The 19,954-nt window shown below is 44.2% G+C and overlaps 1 protein-coding gene across 14 annotated transcripts in view; it reads right to left on the reverse strand.

Annotated features, from left to right (window-relative positions):
- The window catches only part of myt1b (myelin transcription factor 1b), a 118,684-nt gene that overhangs the window by 31,237 nt on the left and 67,493 nt on the right, over window positions 1-19,954 (reverse strand). For 10 of the 14 annotated variants that reach the window (XM_047593157.1, XM_047593171.1, XM_047593207.1 and 7 more), the window contains exon 3: window positions 1,455-1,561. In XM_047593157.1, coding sequence (XP_047449113.1) covers window positions 1,455-1,561 — 107 coding nt within the window. Of the gene's footprint in view, window positions 1-1,454; window positions 1,562-5,517; window positions 5,723-7,062; window positions 7,320-10,558; window positions 10,662-19,954 lie in introns of those variants that run through there. The other 4 variants (XM_047593231.1, XM_047593192.1, XM_047593215.1 and 1 more) reach the window with 3 other exon arrangements.

A 19,954-nucleotide genomic window follows, 5' to 3' on the forward strand; every position in this document is an offset into this window, starting at 1 on the left:
CTCGGCTCTGCTCTGCATTCTGACAGCTCTATGTAAATGGCTGGCTGGGGGCAATGACTTCAGAGAGAAGGTCACCCTCCGTCCCCCCGGTGCACATAAACGACTCTTTTATTCATTTTCAGGTTTACAAGGGAAGCAGGGGAGGGGAAGCAGGGAGGGGTCAAGGTGGGGCGGGAGGAGGAGTCGCAGGGAAACAAGGACGTGGAAGGAAAAAAAAAAAAAAAAAAATGACCTGCAGCCGCCAATTATCAGAGAGAGGCTCAGCTCGTTCACTCCTCAACAAGTAGACGGAGCGGCCTCCATGTTGGATCAACCCTCAACAGTTTCACTTTAATAATTCACATGAGGCAGAGCCAATAGAGAGGAGGAGGAGGAGGAGGAGGAGGAGGAGGAGGAGGAGCATGTGTGATCGTGTCACGGCTCAGACGTCTGCGTCCTGACATTTACTTTTATAAATCATCCAGATGTGATTTCAAGGTTTGCAGCTAAACATCATTTCATCTGTTTCAGTTTTTTTTTTTTTTCCTCCGTCCTCAGATCTAAAAGGATAATAAGCCGAGTTTATCCACATGATGTAGTGTTAGAAAGCAGCTCCTCTGTCTCCCCTCCAGCAGCAGAAATCAAACCAAATCAATAAAAGTCATCTCTTCTGATGAACCCGAGCCGAGGAGAGAGGAGGGGGTCAGAACTACTTTTACTGGGCCCAGGGGAGGATACCTCCTCCTCCTCCTCCTCCTCCTCCTCCTCCACCCCCCGTCCATCTCTTTGTGCGAGTGTCACTTGCAGTCGCAACGTAAGACGGATCCAAAGAAAATAAAAATAACTGAGACGTCCTCGAATGTGAGAAGTTTCTTTTTAGAGCGCGAGTATCGTTTTACTCCGCTGATAAGAACACGGACAAAAAAAGTAAGAGCAGCTCAAGGGCGTCCTTTAGAGTTTATTTTTTCATATTGTGTTTCCATAGAAAAAAAGGGAGATATATAAATAAATATATATAGTGTGAAGTGTGAAGCGAGAGCTGAGCAGCAGCAGCGGGAAAACGCTGAGCTGTTCCGTGCTGAGCTTAACTAAACTGAGCTAAGCTGAGCGGAGCTGAGGCTGAGGACGGGGCCGATTTGATGTGCTGTTTGATTCATGTTTTTTCTGTCCAGCTTGGCCATCAGCCCCCCCCCCCCCCCCCTCGCTCTCTACAACACACACACACACACACCCTGCTTCCCTCCCTCCTCCTCCTCCTCCTCCTCCTCCTCCTCCTCCGCTCTGCATCCTCTCGTTCCCCTGCCGCCGCCCTTTTTGACTTTCCCCGCTGAGTTAGGGGATTGGGGAAATGCCCAGGAAGCAGAATCAGGTTGGACGGGGAGGAGGGGGGGGGGGGGGGGGGGTGTGCATGTGGAGGAAGGGGTGAGAGGGGTGGGGGGGTGAGAGGAGGGGGGAGTGGGGGGCTTGTCACTCACCATGATTGGTCGACGGCTCTGCAGTCTCTGGGAGGCCTGACAGCGGTTGCTGGTCCTCTCGCCTCGTGTCCACCGCTGGTTCACCAGCTCGCCCCGGAACTCATTTTCTAGTGGCAGAAAGAGGGGGGGGGGGGCACAAGGGAGGGAGGGACGGAGGGAGGGAGGGGTGAGGGAAAGGAAGGGTTGGGTTAAAGGGAAGAAAGAAAGAAAAAGAGGGAGATGTCATCCAAAATCATCAGCATCAGCATCAGCATCAGCAGCAGTGGACGGGGCCGGGGTTTGGATAAAGGAAGCACGGGGGGAGTTTGGGGGGGAGTTTGGGGGGTGTAACTCTGAGAGTGAAGGTTGGGGCACTCGAGCATGCTGCAGACACTCCTTTATTAGCTAAAAAGAAGAGTGCTTCCCTCCCTCTTTCCCTCTCTCTCTCTGGGCACGGTTAAGTGCCCCAGCTGGGGTCCCTGTCAGTCCGCTATTAAAATCAATCACATTTGCGCATTTTTATTGAGCTTTTCAGGGTGCATGTGTAAGAGGTTCGGGGGGGGGGGGTGGGATGCAAGCTAGAGGGGTGGGGGTGAAGAATGGTCAGTAAATAATGAATCATACATAAATCAACCCCCCCCCCTTCCCTCTTCCCCCTGTGTTTTTTTCATCAAGGTAATAGCTCTTTGCTTCATCTTTCTGATGACGGAAACGGAATAAATCTACAAATCCTTGTCGCCGCCCGGGTGACATCGGCGGGTGCAGGTGTTTAAACCTCGCAAACAAGAGTCAAGTTCAGTGAGAGTGCAACGTATTTATTTATTTATTTTTTTTTTGAATGAGCGCTCGAGGCTGAACTTTTCAACCAGTGCAGCTTTAAGACACTTCAGCTCCGTTCAGGCTCCGAAACAAGCTGATGCTGCTCTGCCTGTCGCTGCTTCTCTCTCTGTTTTCAAGCTCTGCTGAGCTGGTATGTGACATCCGATTCTTTTCCAATACACACACACACACACACACACACACACACACACACACACACACACATGCATCTCTTTGGTTTTCCCCTTTTTCTATGGACGCCGTGTCTTTGCAGAACGCCGTGAAAGAGGAAGTGCCCTTGAGTTGGCGGTGACTCCGGGACCTTTCATGGGAGCTACCGTCTGTTTGTCCGTCTGCAAACCGAGAACATCTCAGAGCGAAATGAGACTCCATCCCTCCGTCGCTCTATTGAAAACTGAAGCAACCGTAAGAATAATTCACATTTACGGTGGAATCTCAAGGCCGGATATTTATCCGATTGTGTACGTGCGACGTACGTGAACGAGGACGTGGGGAATGTGAGACGAGCTCGGCTCACTTCGCAGACTCACTTCCTGCCTTTTAACGTCGTTACCTTCTCGTTTCTTCTCCGTCTCCTCTGCACCCGATTGTCATGCAAAACCAAAAAGTGTGCGAAATGTGCACTAAAAGCAGTGGAAGCGAGACAACAAAAGGCTCCATGTGCATGTGAGAGGTCCTGGAGGAGAGCGGCCCTCCGCCCTCCGCCCTCTACCCCTCACATACATGCAAACCCCACCACAGCTCAGCCAGCTCTTAACAAAACGCTTGTTTATCAACTTTCATCACCCCCCCCCCCCCCTCCCCCTCCACACCCCACCCCTACCCTGACCCAACCCCCCCTCAGTGAAAAAGTGATTACAGCAGCAATACTGTTGGCCTGCATCTCTATCTCTGTCTCTGCACAACAGCACACACAAGCGTGCAAACTCTTCACATTTCTGTTTTTTTTTTCTTCCTCTCCCGTCTTTTAAAGTCAAGTGAAGTGAGCATCCATCTCTGCATTGTACCTTTCAGGAGGAAGGAGGGAGGGAGGGAGGGGGGCAAGAAGCTGAGAGCCCTTCCCAAATGCCAAACATGTAACAGCACTCTATTAGGACGCTCAGCCTCCGGCCGTGTGTCAGCGTCGCTGAGTCCGGAGCCGCAGACAAAGAAGACGCATGTGGACACTTTTAAAGTGTGTGATCCGTGGGGCTCGTTACACAACAGTCGGGGGATTCATTAATTAGGGGAAAGGGTGGCGGGACTGACCCTCCTTTTACTTTTATTCTGTCCTTTCATGTTTTTTTTTTCTCTCTCTCTCTTTAAAGAAGAGAAAAAATATCATCTGGATCCTCTGCAGATGAGAAAACTAATTTGAAAAGCTCATCTTCTGAGGATCCTCTCGCTCCCTCCGGCTTTGATCGTTCCCACCTAAAAGACCCACACTTCCTTATTTTGTAGTAAAAATGGAGGCGTACGGGACAATTATCCGTTCGCTGGGGACGTTTGCTAAATCGGGAAGGGAGGGGGGCATCAATGCACCATAACTTTTTTTTTTTCTGGAGAAGAAGGAGAAATGTTTCCTGCATTTTTAGTTTCTTAGAAATAGAGTAAATAAGTTATAAAATCAATACATTCAGGACACTGGACACTAATGCAGAGTAAAAAGCCTTTTGCCAGGAAGCAAAGTTTAGGGTGAAGTAATATCATTATGGGGCTGGAGTGGAGCTTACTGTACTGGGACAATGGAGCAGAGCAGAGAGGACCTAAATCCATAGTTAGATTAAATACCAGGGCGAACTGTCTGTAACAGTATTAGTGTACATACAGGGCCGGGGCCAGCTGTACACCCCTGGTCCTGTTAAGCAGGATTTAGAGACAACTTAGCGTGATTACAGGGAGCCCGGCCAGAAGAGACGGGGAGATCAAAAAGTTACAGAGAGGTGGGACGCTCTCGTTTTCCTCGCTGGCTTCTTTGTGTCCAAGCGAAAAAAATAAAAAATAAAGAAATAAATTAAAAAAGAAGTGACCAGATTATCTGCCAGATGTGAAAACTGAATTTGTGACGTATAGATAAGCCATTCACGTCTGAAGGTCAAACTAAACTAAGTGAAAGAGGCGCCGGGACAAAGCAGGGAGACGGGGGCAGATGTTGTGCTCTTATCAGATATGAGGGTGAGGAAGGGGGTGTGGAAACGGGGGAGGGAGGCGGCGCCATAGTAACCAGCTTTTTTGGAGGAGCTCCCCCGAGGGCCACCCTGACCCCAGCATGTGAGAAACAGCCACGTTTAACCGTTTGGGAATCTGCATGTGCACCTAAAAAAAACCCGAGGCTCCGAACGCGTCTGGACCAGAATCTAAGGACCCACTTTTCAATTCAATATTTTTATTTATTTATTTATTTATTTATTTCCCTTTCAGCACAGAGCATGAAATTCATTCTTTCCCCGGCCGTGGGTTTTAGATGCCTCCTCTCGCATTGAAAGCCCGACCGACCCTGACCTTTTGCTTGTATTGCTTAGATTTTCTGATTGGCTTTGAATGACAAGGGTGCAATTTGGCCCCAGCTGCTACTCCAATGTGTTTATTATGCTCCCTCCTCCGGCACCTGCTGTCCTAACCATCGGCCATTCAGCCCCTCGGAAATAGAGAGGTTTCCTCCTATCATAGCGGCTATAAAAATAAAATAAAAAACCACAAAGGAGAAACTTCAAAAAAAAAAAAAAAGGAAATCAGAGTGTGCTCCACTCATGCTCCGCCGCTATGGCCTCCGCTCGCTGGCAGCATAAGGCACCAATAACCTAATTCTGTAATCCCCTGGAACTAGGCTACATTTCACTGGAAAAGTAAACAGAAGAAAAAAACAATAGGTGTTTGATCGTTGGTGCCAGTGATGCATTTCAAATCCTCAGCTCACTATTTATACCACATTCAGCCCAAATAAACACTCGCAATCCGGGTAAAGGCTCCTTCTGTTTTCTGATTTTAAATGAGCTTTTAATAACTCGGATTAGATTCTATAAAAAAAAAGAAAGAAAAAGAAAGAAAGAAACTCCTGAAATGCAGCATTTAGAATCAGATGGAGAAACATCACGATGCACTCAACAATTAACACAAACCGAGTATTTACCAGCATTTATTCATGAACTCAAACTGACACTAAGAAGATTTATGTTATTTGACACAGTTTCTAATTTTCAGCGCAAATAAAAACTAAGTTTACAGGATTTTTTTTTAATTATTATTATTATTTTATTTTTTTTACCTGCTTCCACCCCTGATAGATTTCCTAACATCTCCTCCTCCTCCTCCGCTGCTGCTGCTGAAGTTCCCCCCTCTCTAGATGAGCCCTAACTCGGTGCGGGAGGAAGCGGAGGGAGCAACTTGTGAGAGCGGGTGACATAACACTCCGCGTATCATCATCCCTCATCTCTTTCCTCCATCTTAGGACGCAGGTGCTTTGACAAACCAAAGCGAGGCGCACACAGAGCACATTACGTGGCCATCTAAGCAAAGCAAGAAGGTGGGGAGAGGAGGAGGAGGAGGAGGAGGAGGAAGGGGAGGAGGGGTTGGGGTAGTAAAGGGTAAGAAAAAAAAATAACACACACACAGCTAATATTCTGCAACGCGCCACACTCTCGGGGTGAATCCGACCAGATGAACACTTCAAAAAAAAAAAAAAGAAATGTGCAGCCGGAGCCTGGTGCTTATTTCCAGCGCGTCTCTGATGACTTTTTATCTGCGCACTACTAAAGGCGGCTGACATTTGAAGAGAGCATCTCTGTTTTTTGCTGCAGAGGATCAAATGGCCAGCCCCTCCCTCCCTGCCTCCCTCCCTGCCTCTGCCTCTCTCCCTCAAACACACTTACTCCATCCATCCATCCATCCATCCATCCATCCATCCATCCATCCGTCCGTCCGCGCATAAACACACAAACACCGGAGTCCTGCTCGACGCCCACTGTCACATCCTAACAACACAATCCTGCACATATAGCAGCACTTTTCCTAGAAGCAGTGTGTGATGTGTGGAGCATGCAGCAGCTGCAGCAGCAGCGGCAGCAGCAGCGGTAGCGCTGTAGTGGCCGTGGTGCAGCGGGTCGTACAGTAAACGGGCTAATTTATTCCTGGAGATACAGAAGGTGAAACTAGAGGACGGGAGCGGAGCGAACACTCCTCGGATATGACTCAGTTCTCTGAAAAGACACGCAGCACAAGTCACATTTTCTACACCGAGAGCGTCCGCCTCGAACCCCCCCACACACACACACCTCCCTCCCTCCCCTCCCGCCTCCTCCCCCCCCCCGAACACACTGGTGATGAACTATCCGACACAAGCGGAGCGGCAGGGAAGTGGGAGAAAACTCGCAAAAAAGACCGAGGTTCCGCGAGAAAGCGCCATAGTTGGTTTATTCTCAGTTATCACGCGGCACTAGTGTCAACAGCATCCACGTCCATCGCTCTGCTCCGAGCAGGAACACACACTCTGACATTTCTGGGAAGAAATCGAGTCAACAAATCTCGACTTATCATTAAAAAAAAAAAAAAAAAAAAAAAAAAACTAATAATAATCAGGTCAAAGTGTGGAAAGTTCGCGTTTGTACGTTTTAATCCGGAATAGTAGAGGATTTAGGAAACATAATAATGTGAAAACAACAGTAATCGGCTCAAAATCACTCAGCAGTTATTGATTTAAAATACGACAAGGACGCGGAGGTGGATCAAAGTTACGGAAAGAAAAAAGAAAAAGCGACGGATGATTCCAGATTGATCAAACAGATCTAAATCAAAAACCAAGCGGATTATTTACCTGTGTCAAACAAATATTTCCTTCCAGGCTCCGTCCTTCCTGCCTTCCGCCGAGAGTTGCGGGTCGCTGTCAAGTAGTTTTTCAAAAAAAATGAAAAGATATCCCGAGTAAAGGTTTCAAAAAGCGATCATCTATCCCGTTACAAACGTCCAGATGTGATAAATAAGAAGCAGCGAGCGAAGGTTAACACCGGCCTCTCTCTGCGCAGCGGCATCGGCGCACGTATCCAGGCGTCAAGATCTTACTTGTTTGTAAGCAAAAAAAAAAAAAAAAAAAAAAAAAAAAAAAAAACATGGCTTCATTTGCCTTTGTCAGCGAGGAGGAGAAAAAAACGTAATATTGACTTACCTTTCCCTCATGAGCCATTGTACCACCCCTCCCCACCGCCGCCACCACCTCCATCCCATCCCCTCTCCAGCTCCACTCCCCCCGCGCGCACACGGCTCCTCCCTCCGCCCTTTGCCATGACATCACGGAAGCTGTAGTAAAACCTCCAGCATCAGATGGGCAGGGCTTGAGGTCCCCCCCCCCCCCCCCCCCCCCCCCCAACACACACACACACACACACACTCATCCCCCCACCCCTTTACAACACCCTAACTCAATGGGCATATGTGTACACACCCCCCTCCCCTCCTCTCTTTTCTCTCCTCTCTCTTTCTCTCTCTTCAAACACATACATCACACGAGCGAACAAAACTGACAACTTCAAACCAGATTTCAGCAGCGGCGTCTCTTCACGCACAAAATAACCCAAATATGAAAATAAGAGCCCCCCCCATCTCCAAACATTTCCAACGCCACAAACAATCTAAAGCGTTTCCATGGCCCAAAAACTAAATTACGCACGGGAACAAGCTCATATTTTATACATTTTCCTCCTGCTGACAAGTTCTTGATGTTCCAAAAAAACGCATTATGGAGGTTACAGCTCCCATAATCCTTCATCACCACGTCTCCTTCACCCCCCCCCCCCCCCCCCCCGACACATCCTGGAAAGTGGTACCGTCCAATAATTCATTCAAGGGAGTTTTTTTGTTTTTTCCTCTCCTTCTCCTTCTTCCACGACTGGGAATTGATGTAGTAGCTGCTGTATGCAGAGTTTGTATATGCACGCTGCGCTGACAGCATCTGATAATTCCTCCGTATGGAGGGTTTAACGACAAACGTCTCCGAGGAAGCTAGCCTAAAATCATTTCTGCTCGATGGAGGGTTAATGGAGGGAGGGGGGCAGATACCAGGTTGAATCTGGCCTGTCAGTGGAAGCAGGAGTTTTAAGAGAAGCATCAAGAGTCTCCGTCAGCTCCAGATTTGCTGATAGTTTTCACGGCTCCGAGCAACAAACACACAGTCTCAGTCGTGCAACTTGGAGTCACTTCCAAATGTTGCTCACAACGTGGCTTTGCTTTCCTGTTTTGAAACCATTAGTGGAAATGACAACCATTCATTACAAGCCATTTGAGAATAGTCCCCACAAATGCCATCCTTTATCTGCCGTCTCCACGCCGCGTACACAGGGAATATTCAAAAAGCCCAACCTTCAGCTTTCAGAAATTCTATTAAATTCTTATCTCTTTGCAGCAGGCTCTTTTTGTGCAATCCCATTGTTATGCATTGGAGCTGAAATCAATCACCGGCCGCGCACGCCATCAGTATGATTTCAGACTGGTGGGTGCGGAGAAAGGGAGAGAAGGAGACAGAGGAGGGATTCACTGCTGCTGCTGCTGCGGCAACAACAACAACGGCATCGACAATTAAATAAACAAAAGAGGGCGAAGTACGAGAAAAAAAAAAAGAAAGAAGAGGTGTGGACTCATGTGGAAAGTTGAGGCCTAAAAGTCAAATAGAGACCGGAGCTAAAGAGCACACGGTTTGTTTTTCCTGGGTTCAGATTTTTAAAAAGGTGAAATACGTGGTGTGTTTGTTCTCGTGTGGAGAGATTTCAGGACCGTGGACAGCTCCACGCTGCCTGGTGACTGAGTGTGTGTGTGTTCAGGACCAGGGACAGCTCCTGGCCTCAGGCTCATTGTTGGGAGTAACAAAGGCCTTTGTCTGCTCCCTGTTCACACTCACAATCTGCCTCATTAACCGCAACATCAGGATAAAGTTTAATGGCGTCACACACTATCTCTGCGTTTATAAGTCGGCTTTATTTAACGGCACCTAAAAAAAAGTCCAGTTACTCTTGTTTTTGCTTTGTTTAGGGTGAGATACACCAGGACCTGGACGACTGACAGCGTTCACCGTTTTAGTTTAGTTGCCCTGGGACACTTCCTTCCTCTTTCATTGACACTAAAAACTTTAATAAAAACATTAAACTATAAATGCCATCATTTAAATATCTGAAAACTGTATCGTTTCAAAGTCTTTAATTATATTAACTTAAAGGATTTAAATCATATTATAAAAAAAACAACAACAACACAAAAACAACTTTTATGAGCCTGAATTATCACTAAACTAAACTTTATCTAAATGTCTTAAAACTTTATTTTGAGGGTTGAAACTCAAAGTGTAGTTTTCTTTTTCCTCTTTTAGTTAAACTTTATTTAATTAAAAGCCTGGGTGCTATTAAACAGGAGTAAAGTAACTAAAATAATCTGAACTAAACTTCACTTTGAGTTTTTAAAAAAAAATTAAAATAAAATATACTAATATTAAGCAATTATTATTGTAAAAAGTGAAGTAAAACCCGTCGCTCCTTAAAGTAAATAAACGTAAACCGAAGAAAGCCCAGTGAATGCTGGGAAGGATAAGCCTCAGTGACCCCAGCAGCCGGTGCATCAGATGGGAAAACTTTTTTCGTCTGTTGTCCCAAAGTCTGTCTTTGCAGATGCAGATGGCGGAAGCCCGCAGCTCCGCAGTGGCTGCGTGGTGGCTACATTGTGCGCAGTCCGGTATAAATATTACATGGGGGCAGCAGCTGACTGAGCGCTGAGGTTGGGACCGGGGGAGGCCCCTATAGTCCCTCGACAGATGGAACAAGCCGACAGACTAACACAACAAGAACAAAAAAAAAAAAAAAAAAGTTTTTAATAAGCCCTCAGCTTGGCATTGTCCCCACGGTACCGGGGCCACACGGTCCCCTAGGGGACCAACTGTCCTTTGTCTCGCCGGTTTATTTTACCGCGGGGGTCGAAGTTTAGTTTAGGTCGTAGGGGAAGAAGTTCACGAGTTTTTATTTTAGAAAATGCTCAGAATTAAACCTGCGGATAGTTGCGTGGAAGTTTTAAAGACTTAAGCCTCTTTTAATCCTGCACAGCAACAGTTAATACCTCTCAAAGTCTCTCGGTTTGGACAGAAACGTAGATCCAGATATAATTAAACCAAATTCAAAGTTCTGTGGAAGCGTCTATGCGTTGAATTCTAGCCAGGACAGGATGAGGAGAAGCAGGCGCGTAATACTCTAAACAGATGCCGAAACACAAAAAGTTCATCTTCAAAAAAGTTTCTCCTGAAAAGACAAACAAAACTGAAAGAGGAGATGGATACGAACCTAAGAAAACGCGACACAGCTTCATGTTTGCGGTCCTCCTCCTCCTCAGAGTCTCTTCTTCTGTGCAGCGCAGCGACCGCCGATCGCTGCTGGCAAGTTTACTTCTGGCGAACAAAGTTGCTCAAACTTTACTTCAACTTCCTCCCCGGACCGAGGCGCCGCGGGGGGCGGGGCCAACGCCGCTGACTGACACGCGGCCGGAGCCAATGGGAAGCGGCGGTGTCATGTCTCCGCCGGGAGCCGGAGCCAATCGAGGCCTCGCCGGGTTCAGCTTTCAACAACAATGGCCCGAAGAGCAACAAAGAGCATCTGCTGCGCCCTGCAACTTCTCACACTCACTAAGCTCCCCCAGCAATCTGATTTAAAGCCCACAAACTCTGCCTGCCCTCTCCCCTCAATGCTTCTTTTTTATTTTATTTTTATTTTATTTATTTTTAGCTGTGTGCTGATTTAAACCAACACGAACAAGCTGCTTTAGGAAAAGTCCACAAAACATGTTACCAACAGTCCAGTCGTGTACTTATATAGAAAGTTCAAACTGCAAAGACTCACATCTAAGAGCGAACAGACGTCACAGTAAAGTTTAACTGAATATCTGAGTATTATGTTAGAACATTTTCCCACATAACTGCAGGTTTCACCACCGCCGCTCTCCTTTATCACGTGTGACCAAATGTACCAGATGTACAGCTAATTTAGGTGAGGAGAACATTTTCCCTGGAACCCGAGGCCCATTCAGAGTGTCTGTGTCTGGGACCGACAGACAGTTCCTCCCTCCCGATAGCAGATGGTCTGCCAGATAATGAGCTCTCCCATTGCTTGCTCCCATTATCCCCGTCCCCACCTCTCCAAGAAGTAATGGGGGGTAAAGCAACTTCAACACATTTTGCATTTTTTTTCTCCTCCTCATTTATGCTTTCGTTTTATTTCATGCACGTTTAATGATACGGCTGCTTTTTAGTTATCGTCCGTCCAAGAGAGAGTTGCACATTATCAAAGAGCTTTCAAAGGAAAAATGTTTGTCGCCTACGTGTGTGATATTAAACTATGACCAGCTCCACTCACAATAACTCAAACCGCTCTTATCCGTGGTTTAAAGGAATTACTTCAAACTAAACTAAACTGAACCATAATGTTTTCTATAACTTAAGTTGAATTAATTGTACTGTAATATAAACTAAAAACTAAAGTGAGCTGATGCATTATGATAAAAGTAAAGTAAAATAAACCATAACGTTTTATATAATTTGAATCAAACTAACTGTATTGTAATGTAAACTGAAACTAAACTAACTCTGTTCATTATTATGCAAGTAAAGTAAAGTAAAGTAAAGTAAAGTAAAGTAAAGTAGGCTGGTCCACGATAAAAGATAAAGTAAAGCAAAGTATAATATTTTATGTAACTTGCGTCAAACTAACTGTACTGTAATATAAACTAAAAAAAAGTTCAACAAGTGTAGTAGTGATGTCATGATGTGATTAAAGTAAAGCAAGTAAATTAATACCAACAATGTATTAATGTAACTTGGAGCTTCAAACTAACAACGTTTATATTTGAATAAAACTATGGAGAAAAACTAAACTAACTCTGTTCATTACGATGCAAGTAAAGTAAAGTAAAGTAAAGTAAAGTAAAGTAAAGTAAAGTAAAGTAGGCTGGTCCACGATAAAAGATAAAGATAAAGCAAAGCAAAGCAAAGTTTAATGTTTTATGTAACTTGCGTCAAACTAACTGTACTGTGATGTACTAAAAACCAAAAACTAAACTAAGTGTGTTCATTACGATGAAAGTAAAGTAAAGTAAAGTTGCAAAAAAGAAAATGGTAACGTTATGCATGGTGATTTTCAGTTAAGTAAAGCAAAGTATAATGTTTTATATAACCTGTGTCAAACTAACTGTACTGTGATATAAACTAAAAACTAAAGTGAGCTGATTCATTGTGATAAAAGTAAAGTAAAGTAAAGTAAAGTAAAGTAAAGTAAAGTAAAGTAAAGTAGACCCCGTCTCTAATCTTCCTGATGGTCGACCACCGCGTTGACCTTCATCAGACACTAAACTAATGTTAATATGATGTTAAGAAGTTAAACGTGTTTCTCCGCGTCCTCGCCCCCTGTCTCCTCGGCCCCTCCCTGCTCCACGGCCATAAAACAGTCAGGAAGAAGAAGAAGAACCACACGTCCACGTTGAACCCGCGGCTTTATTAAAGTGGCTTCAGGCTGCAGGGAAACAAAGACGGTGTCGCTGTTAAGAAGAACTGCCCGGCCTAAAAACCCACGTCCCTGGAAGCTCCAAGTTTTTTATCTGGCGCTGCCAGACAGCCCCTTGTATTCTTCCTGAGCACGGCGCTCTCATTAGCCAATTACACCCCCCCCACCCCACCTCCATCCTTCTGCTCCACACTCAGATAGGACACAAACACACACACATATATGTTCACAGACATATGCAAACACACACACCCTTCATTCTCTGCTCCGTATAATAAGCAGCTGAACTCTGACATAGCCTCCAGCTGTCCAGGAGACAGTGGTGACAATAAAGTTTAACCAAACAGACACACACACACACATACACATAAACGACCTCCGTCAGGTAATTAATGGATATTTCACTCCATCATTATTCAGACGTCCTCTTAAATGTTTACTCCTACGCTCCATCATCATTATTCATCATCTCCACCACTAATAATGATTTTATTTTTTTGTTGTTGTTGCTATGTGCTGGTCAGGAGGCTACAGGGTCGTCGCTCCACTGGAAGGGAAAAGTTTTCCCCCTTTAATAAATGTGCAGATTCGTGTTTCTAAGTAACAGAAAGTGAAAGTTGTGCATATATTCTTTTTGTTCCTCTCTCACATCCCGGGTTCACGCACAGATGGACTTTTCTCCACAGCAGAGTCGTGCTCCCGGTCTCATGACAACAATCGGGTTCATAACACGATGACTTTATTGCCCCGTGCGCCCCCCTTCCTCCCTCCCCCTCCCTCCCCCTTACCTCCCCCTCCTCCTCCCTTCACTCACTTTCACACCCCCAACCTTGCTCCTTCTTTCTCTCTAACATCCATGCGCCATGATCATACCCATATCTGTCAGCTTCCATTAGCCGCATCCACGGGCCTCACCCCCCCTCACCCCTCCTCACCCCCACCCTCACCCCCACCCTCAGCACGCAGGGAGGGAGGGGAACTCTGAATTTTCTATTATTTTGAACTCTGTGTCATGTTTATTAAAGGGCGGCTTCACATCTGAACATTAAAACATGTTCCTTCTATTTCCTTTTCTAAAGGGCTAAAAGATAAAAATATAATCTGCAGAAAGAGGCAGAAAAAAAAACAAGTGATGACATTAGAAATGTAAAATAACACTGAGAAAACAGAATTAAGACAAACAACAATATAAGCACATAAAACCTAACATATAAACCTGCACTGTCTCCTGAGCAGAAGAAATAAAAAGTCTTAAATCATTTTTAACCAAATGCAAAAAAAGGAAGTCTGATATTTGATACTATTAAACTTCTTCTAACACGGTGAATAATAAAGGAACTGTGAACATGCTTTAAAGCACATTTCAGGAATATTCCTCTCACTTAAACCAAATGAAATGTGTTCATATGTGGAGCAGAGACGCAGAAGCAAAACGTTTCTGAAGGAGCAGAAGTTTGTGGAGAAGAGTCGAAGGGAAAAAGATAAAGATCCTGCACTAACGTGATGTAACGGTCTGAGGGAGCAAATAACTGCAGTCATCCAGCTGAATCAGAAGAGAGAATGATGTGTCACAGCAGGGTTTCATCTAACAGCAGAATTATTGACGGAGGTCAGTGATTCAGGTCACAGCAGAACCAGGCGTCCGAGATTAAAAGCAGCAGCTTTTCTGCAGAACATGTTAGATTAACTGGAAGAACAACGGCCAAAACTAGTCACTTCTATTAGTGACTAGTTTATTGGATGATAGTTGCAGTGTCTTGATTTTGTTCCTGTTGTGTTCGGGGGCATAAACACAAACAGGAAGACATCAACACACTTTATTAAACTATAAGAAACGTTCACTATCAGGTACAAAGGAAGTGAATTAAAACAGGATCAATTCCTTTAAATGAATTTAAGCATTTTTTAATTTAACCTCCTGAGACCTGAGCTCTTGTTTGCTTTGCATTTTTAATTTCTCTTTATTTAGGATTAGTAAGAAATATATAAAAACTAAACATCATCATTGAACAGGAAGTAGCTTTTTTTGGGGGGAAAAAATGTCCTCATGTGTGGACATTGGGATTATTTCACTCAATAAATAATGAAGTCACTAATATATAACAAAATATAAAACTGTTATATTTTGTTATGGAATCCCAATGTCCTCAATCGAGTACTTGCTAATTAGCTTAGCATAGCGTGTTATCATTGATATAATTTGTCATATTAAACCGGAAAAGTTAATGATCATAAATTAACAAGTTTTGAACAGGAAGTAGTTGTTGGAAAAAAAAGAAAAGAAAAAGTGTCCACATGTGTGGACACAGAGATTATTTTATATATTATTATTAATATAAACATTATATCAGTATTATAATGAAGTCAGTGTTTTTTCTGAACATTGTTGTGCAAAAGCAGAATTGCAAATATGAAGTCCCAACGTCCTCAATCGAGCTCCTGCTAATTAGCAAAGTTATAGCTCGTTACTATTGATATAATTAGTCATATTAAACTACAAAAGTTAATAGTTTCAACTGTAAAATTGAGGTTTTATCTGAACTAGTATCTAGTTTTGAGGATAAAAGTTTAAATGAAGTTGAAGAAGCTCCAATAAAACTTAACGTCCTCATATGAGGACACAGGGTCTCAGGAGGTTAATTAAAATGGTTGTTACTGATTCATTCTTTTTGTGTTGTTGTTTCATACCAGAGATTTTTTTTTGAAGTTTCCTGAAAGGTTTTTTGTCCCTGTTGTGTGGAAAAAAATGAGAACTTTTCTGAAAATGTTTCTGCGTCTCCTCAGACTCAGAAAGGTTCATTGCTTTGTTTCCACCATCGCGTACAATAAAAAGCCCATCAACACAGGACTGCATGTCACTGTCTTTAATTAGTTAAAGTATTTTTTGTTGTTTTCACTGGAATTTAGGGTCAGAATATAACAACCAACACTAACACTAACTAAAATAAGTGGTAAGTACATATTTTTTTGTTGTTGTTGTTGATTATTTTTTTTATTAGATAATCATCTGTGTTTTCCTTTTAGAAGTTTCTTGTTTTAGTCCCTGATGTGTTTGAGCATTTCAGACACTAACAAACTCAGCTAAACAAAACATGCAACAGAAACTTATAAAGTGACTGAATGAAACAAATGTTTTAAAAGACCCTAAGAAAATGACTCCAAGTAAGTTTTTTTTTATTATTATTTCTTATTTCTTAACCGATTTATTCCTAATCTTTTTCCTTTCTGTGTTTCCTCCAGCATCATCTCTTGTTTTAGTCCCTGTAAATGATAAATAAATAAATAAACTACCGGTCAGCATCAGTTTCCTCTGGTGTAGTTGATCAGAGCTTCATTCGACAGAAAGATAATGACCCAGAACTTAAATCCAAGCTCTACCAGAACTAACTCAGGATAAAAACAAGATGGAAACTGGACAGAAGAGTGAAAGCAAAGGGACACACATTCCTGAGAAGAACTCTCTATTATAATCATTTCCATTTTAGAAAGAAAGAACATTACAAGTGTGTTCACATGTCACTGTGATGAGTCCAAAGTTTAGAATAGATTTTATATAAAATATAATATGAGACATTAAACTGCATAAATGTCAAAACAAAAATAAAGAAATATTGTTAGTATTCTAAAACTTTGGAGCAATGTACATAAAGTTATTTTTGAAACGACCAGACAATGATTGTTTTTGTCCATCACTCACAATAAAAGCCCAAAGGACTGATATGAAAATAGTGATAAACGGTGACAACAGGACAAACCAGTTTCACACTGTACGTTTACACGCACGTGAAAAAAAAGTAATTATTGCCTTAATCCGACTTTAACTGGACAACGTTAGTGCATGTAAACACGTTACTTATCCGATTAACACAACCACATAATGTGATTGGAAATCCATTTTCCCCGGCATGCATACGCCTTAATTGGACTTTAACTGGACAAAGTGTGTGCGAATGATACACAACCGCTGCACTGGTGTATGACCCCGGAACACAAAACAAAAACAGTAGAAGAAGAGTCGGTAGAAGAACAACCTGAGTGATAGCGCCATCTTATCTGCACCTTGAGTAGCATGAACATTATGTACGAGATTAAAAAAGGTGTTTAAAAGTTTAGATGTTTAAATGCTGGTCTGTTTATTCTATGACGTAATAGATCAACCATAAAGGGGCCGTATTAACCTGCTGAAAGGACACATATCGCCCCCTAGTGTGGAGGAGGAGGAGGACATGTTTAGTGATTCCACGTATTAGCTGCAGCATTAAGCTGTGCATGGAAACACACTGAATGAATGTGTTTTAACGTAATCTCGTTTAACATGATGATGAAGACACAAACGGCCTCTGGCTCTTCATTACTCACAGACCACAGTCTCTTTCTCTTTCTTTCTTTCTTTCTTTTTTTTTGGGTGAAGGAGTTGAAGGAACTTTGAAAGCAGCACACTCACTCACTCGGAGGGAAAGGGAAAGGCCAAGAGACAGACAAAGTTTGGTCTGGATGCCACTTTGGATGACCGTCATCTCCGGAGACCCCTCCCCTGCCTCCCCCATCCACAGCTTGGGTCTCCCAATGAGGAGGGGAGGGAAGGGGTGACACATGGAATGGGGTCAGCTCTGCCAAAAGGCATCACATCTCTGTGCTTCGTCTGCTCCTCTGTCTGTCTGTCCGTCTACTGTACCTCTCCTCCATCACACACGAGTCTTCCACTTCTTTTTGGGGTTTTAACATGAATCTCTTCATAAGAGCTGCCAAAAAAACAAAACAAAAAAAAGCCTGGAGCTACAGCGCATCTGGCATCTGAGGGAGCTGTAAATAAGCCCCCCCCCCACCCTCCATCCCTCCCTCCTCCTTTACCAGACTGGAAACCCCGGCCCCTCACACATCCACCCTCCCTGACCGAGGCCGACTCCCTGACCTCCGTCACCCTCCAGAGTCACTGAGTCACATTCTTTGACTGATGACTTCTTCACTTCCCTTCCTCTGTGCAGAGTCACCGCTGCACCTTCTCCCCCCTCCCTCCATCCATCCATCCGTCCATCCTCTCACCCTCCCTCTCTACTAACCGTCTCCTGTTTTATCTCCTCTTTCCCCGTCATTTTTCGGCTTCTCCTTCTCTTCCCTCTTTCCCTCCCCGTGCTCACCCGGCAGCAGCAGCAGCAGCAGGCTGGGCAAATATGCACCCCGAGCAGCGGTAAATACAGGCAGCACTTCACAAACAAGGCCTGATTACAATGACAAAGGCTGCCACACTTTAGGGAGGAGCTTGGAGCAATTTGGAGGCTGCGGGGGCCATTGAGCGAGTGGCATACTTAATGGGCTTTGTGTGCCAGAAGAAAAGGGTCTGAGCTTCTGGGCCCAGCTGTCACTATGGAAAATATCAGACTGACACAGCACCCGACGCTCTTTGGCTTGCTCTCTTTTCTTCTCTCTCGCACCCCCACCTCCCCCTTACCACCCTCACCCTTTTTCTCCCCCCCCTCCCCCTTTTTTTTCTCTAGTTAGTGAGCACAAAAAAGTGAAAGCTGTTGGAGAAAGAGGAAAAAAAAAACTAAATGAGAACTCACTCTCTTGATCTCTCTGCTTCACGCACACACACACACACACACACACACACACACACACACACACATATGCACAAGGAATAGAAAGCATGCATGGTCACACACACACACACACACACAAATGTAATGCACAGTAGGCTGACTCTGCAGCAATTATTCAAAGCTGAAACCCAGAGGGATAAATGACATTATTACATTTCACCACTTAATTACGTATGTGGATAGTTGCTAAGTGTTAGCCTCCATGCATGCATAATGCAGTAAGATATAGTCACTTTGCCTCATAAAGCGCCCTTTCATTACTAAATATAAGGCAGAAGGAAAAAACAAATTAACGCATGTGCCGTGTGTGCAAAGAAAGAAGAATAAAAGCGAGTGCGGAACGTGACGGTGCAGGTCTCACAAGGCAAAAAAACAAGTGAATATAAAAAAAGTAACTCCAGCATTTAGTTGATTTGCAGCAAAAGACAGTTTATTTTCTTGGAAATGATAATTTTTTTTTTTTTTTTTTTTTTTTCCTCCAGTGATAATGGGCTTGGCTCGAAAACAAAGACTTTGAGAGGTTTCTCTGAAACAGCCTCTCGGGTTATGCTTTCCAAAGAAGTGCTCACACTCCAGATCCAGATCCAACTGTATTACACCAGCTCTGTGACTTATGGCACCATAACACCGAGCATAATACACACACCCACGCACACGCGCACACACACACACACACACACGCACACACACACACACACTGGAGGCGAGCGGCGTAAACACATGCGCGCGGTCGCACGGCGCTGCATTATTGAAACACAGCACAAAGCCAGAGTTGGATGTTGTTTCACCTAATCTCTTTGATACCACTGTGGTGCTGCTAAGCTCCAGAAAATCAGCTTAGCAGATGTCCTAAAGTGTAGGTGGCTTGTTTCATGAGGCAAGAGAAGAAAATGGTACACGAAGAAGAAGAAGAAGAAGAAGAAGAAGAAGAAGAAGAGAAAGAAGGAGGGTGGGGGCAGGGCCGTGGATTTGGAACAAGGCCCCGACGAGTTCAACTCAATCCCTTCTTTTTCTTTTTCTTTTTTTACTTCTTTCTTCCAGGCACATGTGTTCCAGCAAACTAGAAGGAGTTTTTCCCCTTCATTCACTCACTTCCTCCTCCTCCTCCGACCGCGTTCATTTTCCTGCTGTTTTATCCAAGTAAAAGAAGTCGTCTTATGCACAGAGGATTTTTTTTAATTTTTTTTAAATTTTATTTCAAAAGGTCACACATGCCTCTTTGGCTCCGAGCCCCGACCTGTCTTCAGATGTCAGCTGTTTAAAGTCTCCGGCCCGTACGCACACTCTCTCACACACACACACACACACACTACACACACACTACACAATGCCGCATGCATTATCAGCACAAGTGAGACATCTGTATGCAAATGTCATTATGCTGGTGGGGAGGAGGCTGAGAGTGGGGCCGGGTGTGTGTGAGTGATGTTATGATAGTGAAGGAGGGACTGAAGAAGGTCGGCCTCTAAAGGAGTGTGTGTGTCAAGAGCTGGCGCATATATGTATGGTATCCATAGTAACCAACTAACCCAAGTGGAGATGGCTCACTGATGCCGTCACCTTTTATCTCCCCTCGCAGCCTTGCGCA

The sequence above is a fragment of the Mugil cephalus genome, chromosome 1 (assembly GCF_022458985.1).
Source record: "Mugil cephalus isolate CIBA_MC_2020 chromosome 1, CIBA_Mcephalus_1.1, whole genome shotgun sequence".
NCBI lineage: Eukaryota > Metazoa > Chordata > Actinopteri > Mugiliformes > Mugilidae > Mugil > Mugil cephalus.